Source organism: Dermacentor albipictus, chromosome 9 (genome assembly GCF_038994185.2).
Source record: "Dermacentor albipictus isolate Rhodes 1998 colony chromosome 9, USDA_Dalb.pri_finalv2, whole genome shotgun sequence".
Classification (NCBI taxonomy): Eukaryota; Metazoa; Arthropoda; class Arachnida; order Ixodida; family Ixodidae; genus Dermacentor; species Dermacentor albipictus.
This window is the reverse complement of record NC_091829.1, coordinates 90,357,781-90,383,144: the sequence shown is the minus strand read 5'-3', so window position 1 is coordinate 90,383,144 and position 25,364 is coordinate 90,357,781. Positions and strand designations below refer to the sequence as shown.

General features: G+C 44.7%; 1 protein-coding gene across 3 annotated transcripts in view; it reads left to right on the top strand.

The window, feature by feature from the left end:
• The first annotated feature begins 218 nt into the window (after positions 1 to 218).
• LOC135908915 (zinc finger and BTB domain-containing protein 7A-like) overlaps positions 219 to 25,364 on the top strand; it is a 38,577-nt gene continuing 13,431 nt past the window's right edge. The window contains exons 1-6 of one of the 3 annotated variants that reach the window (XM_065440765.2): positions 230 to 531; positions 2,532 to 2,608; positions 4,973 to 5,099; positions 10,092 to 10,165; positions 13,722 to 13,863; positions 14,440 to 15,916. In XM_065440765.2, the coding sequence (XP_065296837.1) occupies positions 410 to 531; positions 2,532 to 2,608; positions 4,973 to 5,099; positions 10,092 to 10,165; positions 13,722 to 13,863; positions 14,440 to 14,866 (969 nt within the window). In that variant the 5' untranslated portion in view covers positions 230 to 409 and the 3' untranslated portion in view covers positions 14,867 to 15,916. Of the gene's footprint in view, positions 532 to 2,531; positions 2,609 to 4,972; positions 5,100 to 10,091; positions 10,166 to 13,721; positions 13,864 to 14,439; positions 15,917 to 25,364 lie in introns of those variants that run through there. The other 2 variants (XR_010566491.2, XM_065440766.2) reach the window with 2 other exon arrangements.

The following is a 25,364-nucleotide window of genomic DNA, read 5'->3' as shown; positions in this document are numbered from 1 at the left end:
GCACTTCCGCGATTGCTTACACGAGCAACAATTTCTTCCCAGAAAGATGTGCACTTTAGTTTGAGAGGACCATGAAAGAAAATTTGCGATGTCATCCTATCATTGTACATTTTTGTTTTTGTTTATGTAAGTGAGGGATAGTTTGGGTAGATCATTTGCCGGAAAGATAGCAAAGTTTATCTCGGCGCCCCCGCTAGCGTTCATAAATTTGCAGCTTCGCGTCAAGCTAGTGTCGGCCTCAAACATCTCGTTTTTTTCCCAGCCGAGTGGAATAATTTTAATCGAAATCCCGAAGTGACAAAAGTTTTCTTAGTTGACGTTCTTTCTTGGCATTGAATGCGCATGCGCATTGATTCAACATTGCGAATTCGCAAATACACGCCAGTTACACGGCATCGAAACATCAGGCATGGCTGATGAAAGAAGCTTTGGATACACGCCTCCTGAGTTTAGTATGACGGACGAGGCAACTGCAAGTAAACGCTGTGACAGTACCCCGTGGGCTTCATCTACTTTGGGCGCCCACACAACGTGAGTTTTACTGCTTGTTCATTTTTAATTCAATGCATTTACCCTTAGACACGACCCATGTAACCGGCTTGCATATCTGTACGTTAGTTCGCGCCTCAAACGGGTCCTTTTGACAGCCAACTTGAGCTTTTAAATCGGACGTTTTCTTAGAGCTAGACGCGTCGATGCACGGGCGGTGCGAAGATATTGCCAAGTTCAGCGCAAAATCGTGTTCAGCGGTCAGCATAAGATTTCTCAGGACATGAAGTGAACGCACTTAAAGAAGAAAATATTTTTTGATTATGTATAATTATCGGCGATGTACAGCCTCCCTGATTTTTAATAATATAGCGCGAGCGTCGACTGAACTGCTTATAACTGCTTATAACGGCGATAAGCGTGCAACAAGGCGAGAGTTCGCGCACGAGCCTTGTTGCCTTGTTGCACTCGCCTTGTTGCACGCTCTTTTTGCACGCTTATCGCCGTTTTAAAGCGCTCACCAGCAGTTCAGTCGACGCTCGCGCTATATTATTAAAAATCAGGGAGGCTGTACACCCGCCACGGGATGCGTTAGCTTGAAGTGCCGGATTCAATACCTGATGCGACCGCCGAATTTCGATGAAAGGACACTGCTAGAAAGCCGGTGTTTGCATTTATGTGACCGTTACAGAAGCTACGGTGGTGAAAATTTATGTTCAGTCCAGTACTGTTTTAGACGTTTTATCAAGTCGTCGCTCTTGCATGAAAAACCTCGGAATTAGTTTTAACCGCAATGAACAATTGTTGTGCTGAGCCGTAAGTGTTTCCTAGACAAATAGTCAGAGTACACAACAATATTATTTGTCAATTAAAAAGAAACTTTGACCAATTCAGAACTGCCCAGTCAAAGCTTCATATTTGAAAACATACCTGTATATGAATGGCCAGAAGTTCATTTAAAACGATTGCTCTTCGGTTTCTATGCGTTGGTTAAGGGCAACAAAAACGCATTACAGAGAAAACACACTTTTCCCGCTTTGAGTTGTTTGGTCGATGAAGGTATTTGATGAAGGTGACCTTAAAGCACAGCCATTAAGGAGGGAAAAGTCATGGTATTCTACGGTTCTACGGTATACCCTTTAGCATTTGTGAACAAATACAGTAGCACGTCGCATAGCATATGTTTTCTTGCTAAGCATTGTGTCGTTATTAGGATACTTTTCATGCTGCTCTCACAATAATCTTTATGCTTCTAAGAATTCTGAGATCATCTCCGGTGAGTGACATTGAAGCAAATTTAGCATCACTAGAAAGCAAATATATTTGAACATCAATCTAGTGCGCAATGACTTTATTCAAACTCGTAATTTTTTCCTAAGTGTTCAAATACTTACTTGGCTAAGAGACAGAAATCTGCTTGCATTCTCCAGAGCAAGTCATCTGAGCCCATATTTTCAAATGACACAAATAATACACCTATGACTCATAGCTGCCGGATCCATGAGTCATGATTGTAATCGGCGTGAAAACGCCACATTCACTTCGGCGATTCGGATCACATCAGGCGGGTACAAATGGGAATGTTTCAAATATTAGCGCAGGTTTGCGTCATAATTGCAGAAACCATCGCCGCAGTGTCATTGTTATACTTGAACTTGAGGTATTTATGCAAATATGTACCATGCATCAAGATTTTATCCCGAAATTATTGTTAAGATTCTGTCAATGTGGCACGGGGAACAAACATTCTATACATTAAACTACATAGGACCGATTGTAAGTACAGACACTATTCGTGCAAGTTAAGGGGCCATTTCGACAATGGTGGATGAGTGCTCAGCTCCGTATAATGCCTCGAGTGTGCCGTTCGTCGTATGCCAGCCAGCACATTCAGTCTTTGATGAGAACAAACTATTGCAAGTAGCGCGATTACAAAACACGACTTTACTTCTTGTTTCTTGTGAACATTGTTGTAATAAAACATAAATTCAACCATATGTGGGGCAGCTAGTATTATCTGACTATTACTTTAATATTTGCAGCATCCCTGCTGAGGCCTGGAAGTACCAGTGGAACACACAGGCCGCGCCGACAACCGACGGGACTTACAACGTCGATGGTACGTAGGCGATGGCCATTTGTTACCGGTGGAACTGGCGAAGGCAATTCACAAGAAACATAGGAGATAGCCCCTATGGTTACCGGGGCAACGGTACATTTATTTGGTATAAAGATGCACTTTATCAGCACCGTCAAGACGGTCTCCGCATGAGCCACGTTGTAACTGTCCATATCGAGAAATTTGTGAGTATCTGAATATATGCGAATTCATACATAACCTATGCAGTAGAAGCTTTTGAATGAATAGGCTCTTTTATCGGTGGACAGGTAAAGGACGCTCCTAGATAAAGGCAGAAGCCGAGACAGTACATCCCATGCAGTGATAAATTCACTTGAAAATGGAATCATCGCTTGACCATTGGTCAACAATTTTATTTGCCAAGCAGAATCCTAGTGGGTTCATTCTCCTAACATTGTGACAATGTTTTCCTCAAACTGATCAAGCTGGTTGACAAAGCAAGTGCTTTGATCAGGGCGGCGTTTCAGATGTTTTTATAAAAATGTCGTAACGGTACTGCCACGTTTTCGGCCTGGTACGATAATGGCTCACGCACTGCAGGTCTGGAGCAGCCGACGTATCCCGTTGCAGCCGACTGCAGAAGTCACAGCATACAATTTGGGGCAGCCCAAAATAGTTTATATTTAAGCTCTTGGTTACCTCATACCAAGCAATCCAAGTCGCGGCCGCAGCATAAACAACCTTAAGTAAATAATGAAAATGTAAGCCAAGGAGACACAGAATTGTTGGGCAGTTATTTGCGCTCTGTTGGCATAAGCCTTTACCAAATAACCCAACTATACGCTTCTGAAACAACATTATTCGCGTTGACAGAGTAAAAATATTAATACCCAACGAGTTCCACTTGGTGCGCCACTACTTCAAAAGTCTAACGCTTTGTGAACAAGAAAATCTACGCCATGCTGAAACACCGGCCTTTCAAACTGAATGTTCTTTTTTGTAAAGCGATTAGCATTACTTGCATATATGAAGCATCATTCGTTCTGCCAGTATATACGCAACCACTTTCTCAGGCCTGACGAACGTTGTGGTTTAACGGTGTGACTGATAAAATAGACGATGCCAGACAATGAACATTAGTGTCTTAAATTGCGCTAATGCAATCACACTAGTTCCTCCAAAGTCAATAATAATGAAACTCAAATCTTTAGTTCCGGTGGTTGGGAATCCGCGTTTTATCTTTTCTGTGACGTTGGAAGGCGCAGAGACTCAGGCCTGTGGGTGTAACAATGCCATAAACATTCTTAGCCAACTCCCTTCCACCCCCTTGATGTTCTAAATGAAGGTCTAATCAACAACGCGGCGCATCTCTGCAGTTTTAATGCTAATTGCAGTAGCGTCGATGGTCGTCCTGAGGAAGTCTCTGCTTTAATTTCCGCTTTTTCCTACTCTCGCATTTTCCTTTCAATTTCACGCAATTTCTCCACACTTGTAGGGAACATGTGCGCCTAGACATAATCCTTGAAGTGCTATCCATGCAGTCCACACTTTAACGCACTTCTACGCTTTCCGTTGCATAGTTCAGTGGCATTGCCCGTGAATTAACACTTCCGCATTTCTTTCCAAGCTGATCTGGTGTGTTCGATATGATTCTCAGATATGGGCATTCAGCAATCTTTTTGATACTTGTCCTATAGTCTGTTGATGTCCTACACAGGAACATTGACGAGCACAGCCATTTTGGCGGTCCTAATGAGCTGCTAAACATGCAGTGCTTACAGCCGGTGCTAAGGAACTTGAGCTACCGCAGTCACCGAATGGGTTTGGGATAACCAGTTTCTGAAAGACGAGTACATCGTTGGATGACGCATCTATCTGTCATAGAAGTTCAATGCATTAAGGGCTTACATCAAGCAAAAATTTTAAATACCACGGTAGAAATGCTTCCTCTCACTTTGTCGTCATTCGCGTGTAGCTATGTCTGCTGCTCGTAATAGATCAATAATGAGTAAGAACTTCGTGAGGCATTTAATGTACTTGTTACAATATATATATAGCAAATATATTGGGCCAGCGGTTCCCCGCACGAAAACCGACATGTATTTTTCATTTTGAGCACTCTCGTGCTCTGGTCGCGGTTTGAGAGAAAGCGTGATAATCTTCTGAAGAATCTAATACTGCAATATTTTCACCATGCTCGGCTTTCTCATCGCCACGAAGTTCTTGCATGCATTCGTGAATGTTGCAGAAAGAAAAGGCACCGCTTACGGACGCACAATAGTAAAGTTTACCGACCACTAAAAGCTGCTTGCCTTGCGAAATGAGCATGAAATATCCATTCCCCATAAATTGGCTTTGCACTACTGCGAATAAACACTTTTACTATACTTTTATGCCATACAGGTGACACTGACAATGAAAGCACAAGTTACCAGCACTTGGGGTCCATCAGCCGCATCCATAACGCCAGGCCCAGCACAAGCCACGCTAGCATGGCGGAAGCATCAGCCAATTTTGAAGACTACACCACGTAAGTTCACATTTAGAAAAGTTCCATTTCAAAGCAACTCAGAGACGACAGGAATGGCTACCCATGTAACAATATGCCTCTATTCGGTATGTTCTCGTTGGGAGGGCTAGCTTTGATGGTTGAAACAGGCACTGCATAAGCTCCTTTGGTTGAACGCTCAAAACTGCATAAGCAGTTTTGAGCGTTCGGCCGACGCAGCCTGCCTTGACATACTTCGTGGTTGCGACAGCGCCACCAGACCCGGACAGTGTTACAATAAGGGAACACCACAGGGCACTGTAAGCACCCCATGCCGCAACCACGGAACTACACATGCTCACCCGATTTCCCACCCTGCTAACAGGCTGCGATGTGCGGTACACTTGCAATATATTAAGATTGTGAGGGAAAGATACCCATCTAAAGCTCGTGTAATGAAACAAGGTTCTGTCCAAGTTTACCGTGACAATACAGCAAGGGTACGCCGGCAGTAAGCAGTCTTCGACGTTCATCTCAAGTCGACCACTACAGCATGCCTTATGAGAAGCGTGTTTCAGTACGTAAAAACCCAGATTTTAGGTTTTACATCGTCGAGTGTTTTCACGGAGGACTGGCGACGTTTGATTAGGAGCGCTGGCCGTTGATAAAGAGTGGCGGTTGGATCATGCTATCGAGTGGGCGGGGCTAGCACACGCACTTCTTCCTTCTTATCCTTCCGGTCTCTTCTTTGCACTGTCTAAACTACTGCAGGTGGCAACATTTGAAATATGTTTACCTCCACGAAAATGGTCCAAAGGCCGCAAGAAGAAAAGTAATACGTAGCACTTTGTTAAGCAGTTCCCGAACCACAGGTATTTAGCCTGCCGTACTTGTCGTTGAGAGGGAGTTCGCACTTAAATGTTATCTTTGATTGCATCTCTTCAGTTTCACCGCAACCTGTCTGTCTAATCAAGATTCCATGCGTGAGGCGAATTGCATAGCAGTTTCTGGAACTTTGCACGACACGCAATTTTGACACGAAATGCGTTATGCGGAGTGCGCTTGCGCATCTTATACCCTTAAGACGGCAAGTTGAAGTGCTTGTGTAGCCAAGTCCAGATGGCCCCACGCTGGTCCCAATGAGTGATTGCTGTCTTTCTGTCCGCTGAGAGAGCAAGAAACAAATGGTAAAAGTGACGTCAATGTGCTTGGCTCGATTTCGCCAGTGCAGGAGCAAGTTAAACGTCTCAGTTGAAATCAGGACCCTCTGTTCTCACTCTCGAAAATAGTCCTTTTTTTTATACCGTCATGCTCCCTGGGCGAGTCGACCAGGGAATCTGAAGACTCAAGCAGCAAATCACCATCATCCACTCCGTGGCGATACCGCGGCCATTCTCGCGAAAACCCGTAGTAACGCCGCCACCCAAGAAGCTGGTGTGGGTTCTGTAGAAAGAAGTCAACCGGAGGCACCTAGTTCCTTCGTCCTTGTCTCACCCCCCCCCCCCCAACACCCCACCGCGACTTTCTTCTTCCTTCTGGCGGGCTGAGGGCCTTTCGTGTAACTCCGCAAAAGCCAGTTTACACGCTGTCTTCACGGCTAGATAAGTGGCGAAGGTTGGGGGGGTGATTTTACTCGTGCGATTTCCTGTGCCTATCAATTCGTTGTTTTGCTTCCCCCTTTTAAGCCTTTTCTCAGGTTTCTGTGGATAGGAGGGATGGTGGTTTGACCCATGGAAAACGTTCAATTAGCACCCTTGGTGGTGTCGAAACGTAACATTATTCATATTTTCCCGGGGACTGCTAACAACTTAGTGTCGTCGTTCAGTGCAAGAACGGCCGGCTTGGTTTCGAACGCACTGAAATGTTATCTTTCATTGCATCTCTTTAGTTTCGGCGCAACCTGTCTGTCTAATCGAATTCCATGCGTGAGACGAATTGCATAGCACTTCGTGGAAGATGTACTGGCAACAGGAATTACGCTGCAAATTTCGACGAGTCATATACAAGGGTGCACCAGCTAATTTTAGCAGGGTTTAATGATATTGACTCTTCTGATACTTCGCTTGGCCAGCGTCACGACGCGTTAAACCGTCGTTTGCCGGCCCTTTATTAGTTATCCCTATCCTATCTGATATTTCTGATACTGACTCTTCTATTAAGTCTCACTATTTTTAATTTTTGTTTATTTGTATGATTAGTCAAGGTTAACTAACCGAATTCGGAAGCAACTAAGGCGGGTAAAAAATACGGTAAGAAAGTTGCAGAGCGGTTTGCAAAACGTGCGATTAGGCAGTTTCCAGCGTTCTTACTATTCGGCATTATAGCGTTTTTCTGTTTACCGCGGATGCCCGCGAAATAAAAAAAAAATCCGCGTGAAATGTCCGCTTGCGTGCCGTGATGGCAGCATCCCCAAACGTTCTCCGTACCAGGAAACATAGCATTTAGCCGAATGTGCTGCCGCTGTGCCTGCTCATCGCTATCATGAAGCGCCATGATGGAAACATTTCGGCGATGTGTGTCGCACAGCCAACGCGTGCGTCACTTTCCTGTCTCCATTTAAGCGTCAGCACGCCCTGCAAGATGTTATGTTCGTTAGCACGCGGAGAGTTTCGGAGCGCTGCAATCACGATGGCATGCGGACAAGTCACGTGGTATTTTCCTTTTGTACTTAGCGGGCATCTGCAGTGACCGGAAAAATTATTAATACCTAACATATAGAAAGTTAGGTACTGCTTATTCAGGCGTGTTCCCAAGTGCTCTGCGACTTTCTCATTGGAATTTTTAGCACAACTTCGTTGCCACAGACTTTTGTTAAATATCGACTAATTATGCAATTAGGCATTACAATAAATAGTGTAATAGTAGAAAAATTAATTTTTTAACTCGGGCTAAATTTGACTGGAACACCCTGCATAAAAGCCGATGCACTTGACCCGCAGATCGTTTTCGACAGTAACCGACTATGCTGACAACAGTTATTGTGCTTGAGTTGCCTGTTTTGATCTGCGGAAGTTTGCCCAATAAACAGCGACATTTGTAGCTCCCAGTTCTCATACTTAGTCGGTCTTCAGGATCACTACAACGTTACAATATTTTATAACAAACATACAGGCAATTCCATGTTTCTTTTCACCATTACCCATAACCGCATCGCACCATTAACTTGGTGGGATGGCGGCAGCAATTTCCTACGTTTTCTTCAAGCGGTGGGCGTCTAGTAGCTTGGCGTCTGAGAAAAAAAATATGGAAGCTTGCCGTAGCGTGGCAAAATAGGCGTTGGCAGCTCGTTCGGGACGCGTTGACAAATGACGCGTTGCTGTTTCCCAGAGTGCTAGAAAGGTGTGCAAGTGTCCGCTATGAACAATCGCTAAGTGGCGAGCGGCGCTATCTTTTACACGAGTTTGAGACGATAGGCGGAATAGGTTACGAAGGGTATCGACAGTTTCTGGCGAGAGATCAACGGCCTTTGTTACACTCTGAACAGCCTGCTGCATGCCAAGATTCCTCAAGATGAACCTCCGGCCGATATAAATGATAGTGTATAGCTTTGCGCACGTATCGACAGAATATGTCAAGCCTTCAATGCGCCCGCATAGGCGAGTCTTCCCGTACTCGCAACTTCAGTGAATCAACTGTTTTACCTCGAACATAAATCGCATGAGGCCGTAAAGAAAGAGCGTTCTCTTTGTTGAGTTCAAATACAGGAGCTGTAGAGGCTCTGGCTATATTAGAAGAAAACTGGCGCTGTGCCTTTTCGTTCGATGCATGGCAATGCATGATGTGGTGACTATGGATGAACATCGTTCTCGCAGAGCCAGGAGACCTCGAATGTGGCCAGGCAAGCACCGCTTCGTCTTTAATGAGCGTTGATTTGTTTACAAAACCAGTACGTAATGACCGCTACAGTACGTAAAGAGTAGTATCTTCTTAATTACACAAATAAAATGTTATTGAAATATAGTGACTTGTGCTGGGATGTACAATTGCATGAAACGCATAGTGCTAGCGTGCTGTTGAAGTTGGAGAACAAACAATATTTGCGTTAGCATTGCAACAGTTTGTGAACGTACGCTAACGTACTGTAGGTGGGTAAAGTTTATTGAAAGGTCAAATGGCGGTTAATGAAATCTTTTTACAAATATTTCATTTGAATAAATATTTATCTCTGAAGCCATGACCGTGTTTCACGCCATGCCACGTTCGAGATGATGCGTCGGACACCTATATCCCGGCATTCCAAAGGCGGCCCAACGCGGTTAGCGAACTGGCATAAACAGTGGTGCCAGATTTCCCTATGGGTATAATTGTCAGAAACTTTATAACAGCGACTCTCCAGGCCTGCTCGCGTCTTCGGCACCACCGTTCTGTCCTAAGAATGATGGCACATGTGCGGCCCAGGCAGACTCTTGCAAGTCACGTGAACTTCTGCGAGGGGGGGGGGGGGTGACCAAGAGACGGCGAGCTGAGAACTCCTCGGAACGCACTGGTTTCCCGCTGATTAACTACCGTAGGTGGCCTGATGTCTGCTTCGGAAATCAAGTGCAAAAGGGAGCGGTATCAGGGAACGTTCGCTTTGGTACAATCACCAGTAGGTTCCTTTACCGGTTTTCCTCGTAACGCCATTGTTGTGACTACGAGTGTTCGCAGCCGCTACGATAAGTAGTATGCGTGTGTTGGCACACAGGACACAATAAGTGTTTGGTTAATAGGCGTGTTAATAATGCACATTACACTGTCTATAATGCCAGGAGCTTTACTTTGTTTACTGATCTAATTAATACCTTGCTATACCTGTAATAGCTTCTTCGTCTTGGCAAGACTTCTTCATTTTGATCTCGTAGCTGGCGGTATGTTGCCTCAGACCAATATATCTGTGTAGCCGGTGTCTGCGTATCTATATATGCGTGTCTACATATATTTCTGTACTTCATGAGTTGCGTGCCCTTGCCGGAAAGTTGGCTTCAGCTGCAATTTTTGTTCCAGGACTGATACTAACATCACGCCTAAGGTTCATGTACATGTCCTCTTTTCTAGAATTTCCGAGAACACCAGGGTTCCACAAGGTAACACCCAGTACAAACTGGCTGAAGGCACATCCACCGTCTTCGGTAAGTCTGAGAAGGTTTTTGGCCGTGGTTATGCCGTCTTGCCTTGAAGGTGATTAAGGAATGTTAAGTCTGCTAGAGTGCATGACGCATTCAAACAGCATTACCGCTGGCTCGGAGCTACATTGTTCTGCGCCGGTCAACCTGAGCTGAAGATTCTGCATGGTTTCGTATTCACGAAATTGAAATATTGTAGCATAGACTTTCGTTCGCATGTGGCAAGATCTGTGGTGTGGTGATATTCGCTGTGGTGATGAAGCTACTCACACGTGTATGAACATCTTGTAGTCGCTAGGATGGTTCGTAGATTATCCTTCAGCAATTCTTGATGCAGATTGAATAGGCATATGAAAGCAATATGTGCTTTTCTAAGGTGGTTGCCAAAAAAAAAAGCTGAATACAGCATGCACCAGAAGACACCTCCTGGTCATGTGAGATGTTTTGTCCCAACCGCGAAGCAGGGATTCTTGCTTTACTGTACAAGATATTGTGCCCCCGTCGCGAAGAGAGGAATCAGCGGTAAGCTCTTAAAGCCCTGCATTACTAGCAATGCTTCTGCTTGGGGCTGTTTATTGAAGTGGATAACTTCAAGATGAATCGAACTGGGCTGCGCTTCTAGTTCTTGCCCTTTACACTGCACGACAATAAGACCGTGCAAAATAATCGTAATCACTGGACGGAACGAGTAGCAGAAGTGGACGAATATGACGTACGGCATGGTATGTACCATGGGCGTGTGCTATGTACCCTGTATGTACTATGAAACTATGTATGTACTATATGTGCACTATGTATGTACTATGTATTATGAAACGTGAACAGCGCAGAGCATAAGTTAAAGTAAAATACGCGCTATGCAGTCATCACAATTCACAGGCACGCACATACGGTTTGAGCGCACTGCGCAACGATGCCCCGCAATACTGCGTTGCTGTTTCCGCTTCCGGTTATCTTTCATTGAGAGCGAGAAAAGAGGACGACGCGGTAACGACGCCTGTGCAAACCATAGCACGCGTTAACTTTGATGCCGGTTGCGCATACGGTATCGCCACACTGACGCACATACTCGACCTACACTTCAAAATTCTAGCTCTTACTTTCTTTCATTTTTTTTTCATTTCTCGCTATCCGATATGAGAACCAGAACATGAACCACAATATGGCAGTACAGGGGCAGTGTCCTCCCGCACTGCTGTCAAACATTGTGTCTGCGCCTTTCAACCGTGATGACTGAACTGCCACATTATGCCACTGGTTATGATTAGGTCATACGCTCTGCCGTTCGGGTTTCATTCAACGCCGGTAGAACTCGTCATTCCAGGCATGTTTGTTTTTGTGTTCGTCTGTTTGGCGCCGTTGTAATACTGAGTGGCGGATCTCCAACGAAATCAAGACTTATCCATTATTGTGAACATTGCTAACTACGCTTCTTCTGCATGTAGAGACAATTAAATGGGGTCAATGTAAAGGTGCTGCAAAATCTGACTCCGGCAAGCTTATTTCACCCAAAATAAATTGAAAATATGCTTTTAGGAATAAAAAGAACTCGCAAATTTTGAAATGTTTTAGCATGCGCGCAGAAATCTAGAGGTAATCAAACTAGCATTATGAGTGAGTCCCCCTGCATGAAACTATAGTTAATAATTTGAGCATGTGCGTATTCCGAATTAATAAAATAGTTTGTAATTACCTTCTGACCTTTCTGACTGATCTGAGTACTCATTTAGCGGCACAGGTAACTTCCCCTACGATTCTGCGTCTTCTTTGTCTCTCGGTCTCTCACTTCACATATATAATATTCAGCTAGCCGTCATCAGCTTCATAATCTCATGCAGTCTCCATTACATCCGCTTGACATCAGCATATAGCGACAAAAAAGTAACTGTTGTTTTCCTTTTTTTTACACACTTACCATCACGTGAGTCAACAGAATGCTCCGGTTCCAATCTGCAGTTGTTTAACTGCGGTACCCTGTACCTCCGTTGCTTCAACGTTTCTGTGTCGTTTGCAGGCAGAGTCGGAGAAAGTTCGTCCGTGTGGTATAATTGTAATGTGGTTCAATCCAGCCAACCAATCCTTGTTGCCAAATCAAGTGCCCTGCTGCGCATATAGGCGATCAGGTGTGGTTGAGGAAATGTCCTTCGGGCACCTTTTCCTTATTGGGTTCATCTAAGCTTTGCTTACTTCCGTTAAATTATTTTATTCCTAAGCATTGTTTGTTTCCTTCTACAGTCGGCGACAGGATAAGGATGAAGTGCGAAGTCATTCTACACATACGGTGTGCGCCCGCGCTTCACTGCTGGGAGTAAAGCCAGCTGCAATCCGCTCACAGCTTTATGAGATTGCTCTGCCAGTGCAAATGTAAAGCTAATCTAGGAACAGACTCTGTTTCAAGCTGGAATATAAGCTATATATGCCGATTTCAGGCTCACCCATCAAGTTTTTCAGGATCTTCAAGTTTCGTCATAACATCAGCCGCGCAGAAACCTCTGCACTTACGAGGTACATCTTTTGAGCGCGCAACGCCACTTGACGTCTCAGAAAAAAATGAACCAAATTGAATGACGCATCAATAATGTGTGATGTGTACAGCGTATGTATAGCCTTTTATTTCTTTTATTATATTTGTAAGAATTACCACTTTGCTGAAGGTAGATAAGTATGGAGGAAAGCAGGGTGGGTAGGTCCTTGTCCGGGATTGTTTCAATAAAAGAACAATCATTGCGTCACCGATGACCAACTCGCACATCTTTCATCAAGCACAAAGCCGAGTTAGACATTTGAACACGATGTAAAAAAAATTGACTATGATCACAGGCGCGGTTCCATCGTTCTAGAGCCACCCAGATCTGCGAAACGTACGGTGTGTGCATTACATGCAATTTCTTACGCTTCGTAATACCTGTGTGACGTTGTACCGACTTCATGCTCGGGGAACAGCTAACTGATGTGAAAATTTAATTTTCTGATACCAGTGGTATTATCGTTTTAACAACAATGGTGTGATAAATACATAAAAAGGCACTTTATATCATTGTAAAGGGCTAATGCTTCGCATCACATTGATTCCCACGGTACGTTGTATTTGTAAAAAAAATTTGCAAATCTGTAAGCGACGGTGGATACGTCCTTGACATCACCATAAGCACCCGAAACTGAGCCAACAGCACAAATGTACTACAAAGGCAACCTTTCCGGGTTTCTCGTAATGAGAGATTTGCAGTACATTACGATTTTTTTTAAATTCATTATGACCAAAAAGTAGGAATTTCACATGTCCAGGCAGCTGACAATTTTCTCGTTCATGAAGTTTTCACCGCCTTACGGTTTAAACTCATATCTATTAAGCCGGACTTTGCCTTAGCAATTTCGAAAGTAAAACATGCACTTTAATTCAGCACTACCTTAGCGAGAGCAAATGATGTTCCACAAAGCTTTCGCATTTATTAAGCAAAATAGTGAGAATGAGCAGCCAATACAAGCGCCAGGGTAGCATCAAGGCTCTAAGAAAATTTGTTGCTTCCCATTCTTGCTTCATGATCAGCACCTCTTATTTCAGGGCATACAGACAAGACAGAAACCGGAAGCATCAGTTTCACACTTCCGGTCTGGAGCAGCAGAGGCGGCGGCGATAACGCAGTGGCTAGTAGGAGCCAAACTGGCACTGAAGAAGCATCGGGCGCTTCGGTAAACGACGCTAGGTGAGCACTTTTTTCTATGAATTCTTTTATTCCTGAATTCCTCCAAGAATTAGGCTTGCGCTGATGCATTTCCGCGAAGGTTGGACATTCCGATGAACTAAATGCCGAATAGCAGCTGCTGGTCAGGTAATTTGGTGCCGGCGCAAACAAGAAGCTTTAGCTCAGGATCTACTGCCCAAGTACATTGGAAGGGAGGGATAAATGTGCTTGACGACACAATCTAATAACACTGAAGCTTGTGGTATTTAAAGAAATGTGACATCGTAACTCAAGGAATCTTCAATTTGTCATATATTTAAGAAAACCTTGAGAAACTCAGTAAACAAAATTAGTTCAGGACAGCATTCATCTGGGCTAGATGGTGCATACTTGAATCAGCAAGGAGCAGTGCCAACTAAGATGACCACGAGAGGGAGAACGACGCAGGACAAGGCCAATCCTGTGTGCTGACGCTTGTCCTTTGTCGTTCTGCATCTCCTGGTCGTCTTAGCTGGCGCTGTTCCTTCCTAACTCTCATAAAATGAATCTCATAACATGAGTAGGCCATTTTGAGCTGCTTTGTTCGTGTGCTTGCAGGAATGCTACTGCAACCAGAGGAACGGAGCAGAAAGGGTCCCGCGAATTCCCAGCATGTGATCAATCTTCTGTGAAGAAGTCGAACCACCAATGTGAAACATGTGGCAAATTTATGAGCCGGGCTGATAATCTACCTGTACATTACCGCACGCATACCGGCGACAAACCATACAAATGTAAAATATGTGAGATATCGTTCGCGCACATATCGAATTTGCGTAGGCATCAACGAATTCACACCGGCATGAAACTCCATATCTGCCAAATATGTCCTAGACCACTGAAAAATACAACGGCACTTAAAAATCATCTCAAATCACACAGTAACGACAGGCCTTTCGCTTGCGACATATGTAGTCTCTCATATAAGCGCATTGCACATCTCCGAAGGCATCGCGAAACAGTTCACCACTGTAAAATTCCGTAAGAGTACAAGCAGTGTGGATTTGGGATCGCAAACAAAGAAAACCTCGACGCGCAAATATGCCAGAATTATAGGTGCCTATTGTGCGGATATTCGTTTAGAAATGCATTTCAACTCGTGGCACATCTCGAGTCGCATACGGGTGGGCACTCACAACAGTGCGACTAGTGCCCAAGTGCATTCAATCGCCCAGGAGTTTTGCATAAGCCGCGCAGGAAATAACCGATGACATTCTCCCAGGCTTCTTTTGACGTTTAAACTCCTGAGTGAAATGCAAGACTTTAAGTATACCGCTGGATTTTTCTAAAATACGAGACAAAACGTCGTCTCAAGCAGCGGTTGGGATGCTTGAATGTCGAAGTATACTGCCGGTCCTGCCTACAGCTCACTGTTTGCAGAAATATGTTGTCCGCCCAGGTAGCATTAGCAACCTCATTTCTAGACAAACCCTAATGGGCTGCAAGTTCGTGTTTTGTGTGTCTAAGGTTGAAATGTTCGCACAAGATCCTTGACACCTCGTTTAGTTCAGCAAGTGGTCTGAGAGTGTACTAGTAAACAGGCTTTACCTAAACATCCTTTTAATTATGCTGCAGTGTGAATTGAAGGGAAAACCTCTCATTAGGAATCATTAAAAAATGAGGTACTGTTTTCTTGTCAACTAAAACAATACCTGCCTATAATTGAGGTCCGTAGGCCTTGCTGCCTTCCAGAGACAGCTTTTACGACAATACAGAAACATAGACATGGGGAAATTTATTTCCCTTACAAATTGTTCAATGCACGTAATGTCTTGGTTCTCTCCTTTGGTCTTTTATTCATACGGAATATTTTTGTTGTTTATCATGCTGTTGACAGCAGTGAAATTGTATCAAACTGTCCAATATTTTATGAATGGGAATATTTTAGTTGTATTTTTAAAGTACAGTTTCTTATTCACTCAGAAGTCTTCTCTTTTGACTTGCACTCCATTCTAGTTACAGCTGTAGTCTTTTAACCTGATGTGACAAACGTATACCTGTTAGGGAGATGCAGCTTTTAGTTACATTGTTGACACGTGCAGTTGTATGCCTTCTTGCTGCGAGCGCGTTTCACCGGCTAACAAATCTTAAGTTACTGCTAGTGCATGACGCGCCTGCATGCATCAGAACAGTCTCCGAAATTCTCGTCATTTCTATCTTTTTTTCTTCATTGTTGTCCAACCTTTCGTTATCAAATTGCACGCGCAAGGCGAACACGTGTGCATTATGGAAGGCACGTGAGCACCAGATATTCCACTGGAATTTCATATGAAACATGTGTCGCTAGCCGACACTACTTAATCGCAAATCATTTGTTCGACGATCGACTCATGTGCCCGACACTATCTTTGACGCATATGCATATGCGCAAGATTGAGGCATTGACGCATATGCTTTTTACCTTGTTCCGGTGAACGCGTTTCACTGCCTAACAAGTGTTAAGCTATCGCTCCGCGCACGACGGGCTTGTATAAATCAGAGCTTTCTGGGTCATCCTCACTCATTTTGTCTGCTGTCTAAGTTATAGTGGAACCTTCTGTAATCAGATTGCATGCGTGAGCAGAATACTGTTAAACATTCTGTGAGGTGCTTGAGCTCCTTCGATTAAACATTTATAGCTAAGCGACTCGCTTGAGCTGCAAATGAGTTTTCCGACGGTTGAAGCATGTGGTCGCAGCTATCATTCAGCCCTAGTGTAAATTGTTTGTAGGCGCAGTTTCGCACAATAAAGAGTTGGTTTCATGACTAGTGTTTTTTGCTACTGTCTTTTTCACCGTCACTGCAACGCAAGAATATCGACGAATAAACCGCGTCTTAGAACTTTTGTCGACAGTAAAAGAACATTGTGTGTGGCTCTGCTTTCGCAAACACCAGGGACCAGCAGACCTGGGGGAATTTAAGGCTACAGAAAAATTATTGCAGTCCTCCTCTGTGGGACGTTTCTGTCGGGACCGCGCGCCATTTCAGGCGCCTACCGCAGCAGATGCGAATTGTTGAGACGTCATAAGCGTGGGCGTCTTATGCCGGACGCTGCACCGACGCGACGCCGCGGGAAACTTCGCACTTTCGCTCTGATGCAAGCGCAAACCCTGTGTTCGCTGAACTTCAGTTCGATAGTCAAAGAAAAACCTCTGATTCATGTGGATGGCATCTGCATTCACTCGCATTACTTCACTCGCACATGTACTATCTGTGTCAATTGAAACACGACCAAGGAACCTCGTAACAAACGCACAACTGAAGGCAATGTGGGCGCCGTCAGCTAGTCAGAACAACTGACAGGCTCGCACATCCGGTTATACTGCCCTATGCGGTGATGCTCGGCCTATGCTGCGATATCATTGCGTGTATTTCTTGATTTTCTGTTTTCTCCCGTTCAACTTACGGAGAAAGAAAACAGATGAGGAAATATCGCAGTATATGGCGAGAATAATCGACCATTCAGGTCAAGCCAGACGTGTACACCCCTCAATGCTGATGAATGGCAGAGGGAAAGGCACTTCACTGTTCGCATCTCATTTGACGCCGACAGCAGAACAATTTCGCGAATGGTGACAAAAGGCAATATGGGGGAGGAAGACAACAAATTCAACGAGGTGGTTATGTAGGTTTTCTAGTTTCCTACACTACGCATGCAGATGTGGAAAACATCTTCAATCGTAATAATGCAGGAAACATGCTTTTACTTGGGTATGGGAATCTGTATGTTGCTATTTGGAGGCGTTGATTTTAAGAAAATACATTTTTCTGGCTACCATTCACGCGGAATTTCACGTTTTAAGATTTTTCTGCGCAACACGTGCTTCCCACGTCTGCAATTTCATCATGGCCGCCAATTGTAAAGCGAAACGTAATACTGCCGAAATATATAAGCTCATTTCACGTCCCAGGAAGAACTGCATAGGATGAAGACTGCAACACGGAAGTCCTTCTTTCCTTGCTAATCAACGCACTCAAAAATCATCATAGTCGTCATCATCATCATCAGCCTGGTTACGCCCACCGCAGGGCAAAGGCCTCTCCCATACATATTGTGGCCATGTTGTCCCTGTAAACTTCCTAATCTCATCCACCCACCTACATTTCTGGATTCCCTTGGAATCCAGTGCGTAATCCTTAATGACCATCGGTTATCTTCCCTCCTCATTACAAATAACATTACTCGAAAATAACAATAGAAAAATACCACTCCTTGTCGATTGAGCCTCACTGGTTAGGTTACTTGAAAGCACCATAAAAAGATGCAATAAAGAACAGGTCAGTAAAGTTGTTCGTGTCCTAAACTAAAAGGAAGCAGGAGTTCCCAGACATGCGCTTTGCAGTTGCGCGATGTACGATAAAGAGGCGAGTAGCAGACCATCAGTTAGTTCCCAAAAGTTAAAACCATGGCGAGTGCGCATGTTCACGAAATACCTCTAATTGAAAAACAAGGCCTGAAAATATGCGGTTTCGTTCGTCGGCAAGTGTTCTAGAGCGTCCACGAGGAGGAGGCATTGTGCGAGGACGTCTTGGAAAGCTGGAATTATGAAGAGCCACAAGCCACGCACTCGTCGCATCTCGATAGTATTAAAGAACTAGAAAAACTATTCGATTACATTAGTGTGACGTTTAATGTACATTCTGCTGCGTATACACGATGGTGCACTTTCCACACGGTTGCCTCCTCCGGTGTTCCTTTGTAGGCAATATATTGGTGTGGCTTGACCCCAAGGACTTCAGCAAATGGGGGTCAGACCCTTTGTTCCCTCATCGTGAGTGGCTTAGCCATGTCAGAAGGAAAGACGATTGGGAAAGATGAGGCAATGCTGAGGTGCCAGGGCCTCTTAACGCTCCTCGATGGAGGCACTTCGCGTTACTCCATTGGATATTTCGTGTACCCCGAGTGACCCTTCAGGAAAAATTCGGCATTCGCATTTTCCTATCCCCTCCTTCGAGTGTTTTTTTTGTTTCTGGCGTCATTGCTTTCTCTCATGACAGCTCCACTATTCCTATTTGCTTGTACGGCTCGCGCATGCATTCTTGCATGTTAAGTCCTGCAAGGTCCCATAGTTAGCAGACGCGCTCGGGGGCTGTTATTGAAATCTAAACAAAATACAAGGCTATTAGAACCTGATCTTCTCCTTCAGTACCTAATCGTAACGCATCAAGTAAATTCATATACCCATGGAGGCTTACGAACTTCAGTCGACCGAAGTACTTTCCGCTCTCTCCGCGCAGCAAACTAAGAGAAATATGAAAACTAAGCTGGAATACCTTCTCCTTTTCCTGTTGGCAATTCTTTCACTGACACCCTAGACGTTGGCTATAACGTGATAGCAATTGTCAGCGGAGGCCACAGAGCATAAGCATAGAGAGCAGCAAATCTAGCAAAATTCCGGCTACAGAACACGACCAAACACCCATGAATAGCACCGACCGTACCACGTCGGTGTGACAAAGGAAGTGACGTCGGTGACAATGGTCTCCTTCTGTGGCTCGAATCGGACCACATGCGCAAGAGAAGCACGTGACATTATTTCCATCAACCAGCTTCGCCTTGGCGACCGCCGAATGACGTGCCACAACGTATTTGTTAAAACACTGAAAGGTCGCGTCTGAGGCACCGCACTTAAGGTAGTTTATTGACTACAATTTTCACCTCGTAAGATGTTGACGAATAACTTGGGAATTGATTTGTTGTTTGACTCCTGCTTGCCGATATCGCTGGATGAAGAAAAATATGGATGCATTCGATAGAGAGCTCACTCTCACTTCTATATCGCCACATGCATCCTTCCCTCGCTATCCCGTTCTGTTTATTATAGGTTACCGAAAAAGAAGTGTCACCCCAGCGTGTACCAGATGCACGGCGTCTCTTCGGGGAACTGTTGATGGACATTCAATTAGGTGAATGTTCTCTGGATATATCCAAGCAGTGATTGCTATCGTAAATGCGGACGCGGACGCTGATCTGCTATCAACCAGTTGAATGAAAGCGCATAATGGAAGCACGTCTTTAAAGAAGGAGACAGCTGGGCCCTGTATGTGAAATATGAAGACGATAAAGCTGAAGTCTTTGCAGCGAGATCGCATAGGTTGCGGTAAAATGCCTTTCGCTACGTCCTTAAGAAAACGTAGCTCTGACTGTTCTACCACGATACCCTTCGACCAGTCGCTATACGGAATATACCAACCGCTCTGAGAACATAGGTCAAAGTAACAGTAGAGAAACATAGAAATTTAAAAAAACGCGGTTAGTAAACCCATAACCTGATGGGCCCAGTTGGTATTACATTACCTGAGATCTAGCGCAAGCAACGCACGCAAGACAACATGGAAGACAGAGATTCGGGCACCGGTTTTCGACGCCTTGTCTGCGTACCTTGTTTCGCTTCGCGTGCCCCGTTTGAGCAACACCACACGCAACGTCTATTGACGCAACAAGTGTAAGTACACTTGTTAGGCGTATGTAGCGTTTCTTTCATGAGGTAAGCTCCATACGTAAATTTTTGTTGGTTGATCAATTTGATGGGCAAGATATTGACATACTCTTGATGTAGGATAGCATTCACAAAGTATATAAGTAGAAGCAGAAGGAATACTTAGTTCCGATGGTTTGACTGACTCGCCAACTGCAAGGTGCAAAATGAATAACATTCGAAATTAACCACACTCATATGGCTCTGCATGTCTTATTCCAGAGAAAAAGAAGTCTATTTCGAGCTCAAGAGCGTAAATACGCCAACTTGACACATCATATTGCCTGAAGGCGCAAAACATAGTTTAGGTATTACCATTATGTACTTATTCACATTTAAGACTAACTACAAGGTACAAAAAGGATTTGGAAAACGCAAAAACAAACAAGTACGCACCAGTTATTAATTGCAGGTGCGACTATTAGTCTTTAGACCCTGCACCAATAAAGAGCAGGCCGGCTAGTCAGGGCCGGCAATAGTCGCAAGACCTTATGTATTGCAATAGTTTAACGTTTTACAGTATATTTTAAAATGGAGGTCGTTTTTTTTATTGTGCTGACATCTTGCGCATACCTTGCGCATTCTCCGGCTTGTTCTTTCGCACAATACATGGCTGAGCGATCGCGGTTAATCTACCATTTTTTTGAGCGTGTAGAAGGCGTTTCAAGTGCAATATCTCATGTTATCTTAGAATCTTCCTAAACGGAAAAAAGTATCACCTTATAGCAAACAATGCGACCCTGAACGATTAGTATTATAAATAGATGGGCTAGGTACATTGCGATGCGAGAAATTTTACCTACGTGATTTCGACTACAAATCAAGCGCATTGCTCGCAAAGTGCACCGCTGACGAATGTCATACCAAAAATCACAAATACATAAAACGCTGCCACTCCCATGGGCCGGGCCAGAAAAAAATGTCTGGCGCATTTGCATGCTCCAATTCTGTGACTTCTGTAGAATTATGTAAATGAAAATCGGAGCACCCATGATGCTTACAATATTGCGTGCTAGAGATTACCCCTTTTTAATGACATTACTATGTGTAATGTAAACACAGTTAAGCAGTCGATTTGCATGAGAAATTCGGAGACCTACCGGAACGCTTACGGGCGAAGGTTACTGCAAACAAAGGTACGGAAAGATAGCATGACAATCACGCCATTTGTCTTCTGCATCACGACACCTCCATGCCGCATTTCATTTTTTGAAAATAAATTCCCGTAATTTATTGGAAGCATATGGCTGTTAAAGTACGGCATGCTTAAATAATTTATCGGAATTAACATATGCCTCTTTTGTTCTTCATAGAAGGTTGCAATTTCATCTCTTCCCAGCCATTAAATGTTGATTAGCGTGGCCAATTCACGGAAGCAAATGTTCGCAATAATGTTTCAACATCGTTGTTTACAACGCACACATTCAAAAGGGTAAGGTGCACGAAAGCCGAGACAATTCAAAATTGCTGCGAACGTCGCCACAGCTGAAACAAATAATTCCGCCATTACCTGAGTACCCTACTACGAATCCCGTACAAACGAACGCCTTGAAATTATGTCCTCGCGGCAGGTAACTGTTGCACTACCTTTGACGCATGCAAAGTACTTTCTGCCATGACAAGTGCAATGTAGCAACCGTAGAAAAGCATCCTGCTTGACATTGAACTTTAACGAGGTGCAAAACTTCTCTGAATCAAATAGCGCTGTACCTTTTGTTCGTTTTTACCGTCTCTGACAATGCGCCTTGATGCGCGACTTTCATCACTTTAGGCCATGGCCCATTGTATAAGTGTGTGGCGAGAACGCCTCATAATGAGACTTCTGTGAGTGAATGCCGACGTAACGCAATTTGCGAACATGGGATTTTCGATTGTTTTTCTTTTGGCCTTATGTACAGGGCATCCGCCAGACATTACAATAGACACAAATAATGTTATCTATAGAACTGCCGCAAATTCGACAGTGTGTTCGCTTCCTGCAGGAAGATAGCTTGACTTGCATAAGCCGGGCTGGGTAAGGATATGAGAGCACTTCAGGTGAACGAGGAAACAATTGTTCGGTGAACATAACTGAGAAATATTTTAGCAACTCGCCGTTACCTGAATATAGTGCTACTTCTTTTAACAGCGGCACTGTCTATGGCTTGGATCTCTAGATATCTTCGTGGTGTAAAGTCACCGGAAGACTGTCCCCATCAATGGCTGATACTCGCATCTGTAACCGCTTATACCCTCGTTAAGCGTAGACCACATGCACTAAGCAAATTGAAGTGAACAATGCACACATTATTTGAAATCATGCATACAACATGCAGAGCTGCACGCCTTTCAATAAAGAACAAGCTCAAAGCAACCATCTCAACCACCTGATTGATGATCAGGCGCTCCTTTGCCGACATGCAATGGGAAGCACTCCTTGCATAGGTTCCCGGTATAGATTAATTTTGCGCAAGCGGCCATGGCAACGACCGCTTGTGACGTGGGGAGTGAAGTCCCTAGCCTTTCGCATGTAAAATAAGCAGCCTATGAACTGACTACCTTGCTTTTGCAGCACCACTATGAACGGCGGCATGCTGTCAAATTTAGAATTACTCCCATCAATATCACTACTCTAAAATATCAGTACTACCTTTACTCTACAGGCATAAAGCATTGCATACCCCTCTCAGCAGTTGTAGTTGTGGTTTTCAAAGGATTCTATAGATATTCACATTCGTTAGGGCGGAATCGGGAGTCAATATTTTTATTTATAACGAGCGTGAATATTAAGAGTGCTAAAATTTTTAAAATCCACAATTATTTCACATGCTGCGGTTAAGGTAGAATTAATGTGAGACTTGCTTCTCGTACAGAGCTTGTCTCATTAAATAGGTGTTACGTAGCTTCAATACGTAAGAATTAGCTAAGCCCAAGGCTATATATATACAAAGCACGCAACATGTGCTTACCAGGCGGTTGACCCCACGGAAGTGCGCCTAGAAACGTGAAATATTCCAATTCTCAAGTGGTGAAACTTACAGCAAGCGTAGGCCAAAATTTTAGGCAAATGTAATCATTCGTCAACTCATTTCATAAATCAGCATGGCCACCTTGTTCAGCTGATACTCCATATGAGTTTTCGGCAAGACAATCAGCCAACAAAGCGCCATCAATAACAGCGAGTTGAGAAGAAGTGCAAAATAAACAGTTGCTATCCACAAAATAATTCACATGCACGAAAAATCCACAAACGATTCACATGCTGCGGTTAAGGTAGAATTAATGTGAGACTTGATTCCCGTGTAGAGCTTCCTTCAGTAAGTAGGTGTCACGTAGCTTCAATAGCATAAGAATTAGCGAAGGCGAAGGCTATACGTATATATATATATATATATATATATATATATATATATATATATATATATATATATATATATATATATATATTGTCACAGTCGGTAATGTGAAAAGAAGACGACGCTGACGCGAGCGACGACGAAGACGAGCGACGACGAAGAAGTGTTTTAGAAGTATCGCTGCTCTACGCTTGTTGGCTCAGCCATTAAAAGCCACTTGTAAATAGACGAACGCCTCTTCCTTCCCGTAACATCAGTGGTGGAGGTGCGGGGTAATCACTCGAGCAAGACGGAGCTCCGCAGCGGACGTAACCTGGCCGCCATGTCATCCGAAGGAGAGAGTCCAACCGCGGCCCCGTCGTCGCCACCAACGGTCATCCTGGCCCAGCCGCGCGACCCTGGCATGTTTTCCGGGATTGACAACGAGGACGTCGATGACTGGTTACAGAATTATGAACGGGTCAGCGCACACAGCAGGTGGGATAACACGCCTATGCTGGCTAATGTAATATTCTACCTCAAGGAAACAGCACGGGTCTGGTTTGAAACACATGAAGAAGAGCTTACTAGTTGGGAGCAGTGTAAACAGAAGCTTAGAGATTTGTTCGGCAAACCCGTCGGCCGCCAACGTGCTGCAAAGAAGGACCTTGGGACCCGTGTGCAGACGTCCACTGAATCTTACGTGGCCTATATCCAGGACGTCCTCACTCTTTGCCGCAAAGTAGATAACCATATGGCAGAGGCAGACAAGGTCAGCCACGTCTTAAAGGGCATCGCGGACGACGCGTTTAACCTGCTTGTTTATAAGAACATCACAACGGTCAACGAGGTCATTAGCGAATGTCGCCGCTTTGAAGACGCCAAGAGTCGCCGCATAGTTGGACAGTTTACGCGTCTACCTAATACCGCAGCTTCATCGACGTGCGAAGACATTTGTCCACCGCGTGAGCCCACCACCTCCGAGAACGTCGTACGAATCGTTCGGCGAGAAATCGAAGCAGCGTCTCCTGCCACGCCAGTGACGCAGTGCTTTGACGATTCCCGGCCGCTTGTGTCCCTCATTCAGTCGGTCGTTCGCCAAGTACGTGCCAATGTAGGTCTTCCATTCATCTGCTCCGCCAGCCATCCTGTCTTTGATTCGTCTGCTGCCTCTGCCCCTGCTCCACGTAGCCAATACGGTCCATATCCGAGCTATCGCAACCCGGCCGAATGGCGCACCCATGACGATAGACCCATCTGCTTTTACTCCGGACGTGTGGGCCACATCTCTCGCCACTGTCGAAGTTCCTGGCCAGCCCACTCTCGACCAAACTTTCCCGCCTACCGCCGCTCCCCACTGAATCCTCGCCCGCCATCACTCTCCACCGAGGTTGAAGACGGACCTGACAACACTCGAGCGACCGCGACCAGCCGATCGCCATCACCCATAGTCGCCGCTCCCGTTCGCCTCAGCTGCGCTTACCGTCGCCGCTCTCCGACGGGAAACTAACTGGAGCAGCTCCTGGAGGTGACGTTGCTCTAGAACACCGGCCTGAAATTCCTCTGCTGACCCTGCCTACTAATCGGAACCTTCTGGACGTGGATGGTTTTCCCGTTACAGCACTCATCGACACTGGAGCCCAAATTTCCATCATGAGTGCGGAGCTACGAACGCGCTTGAAAAAAGTACTTACTCCTGCTCCGACTCGAC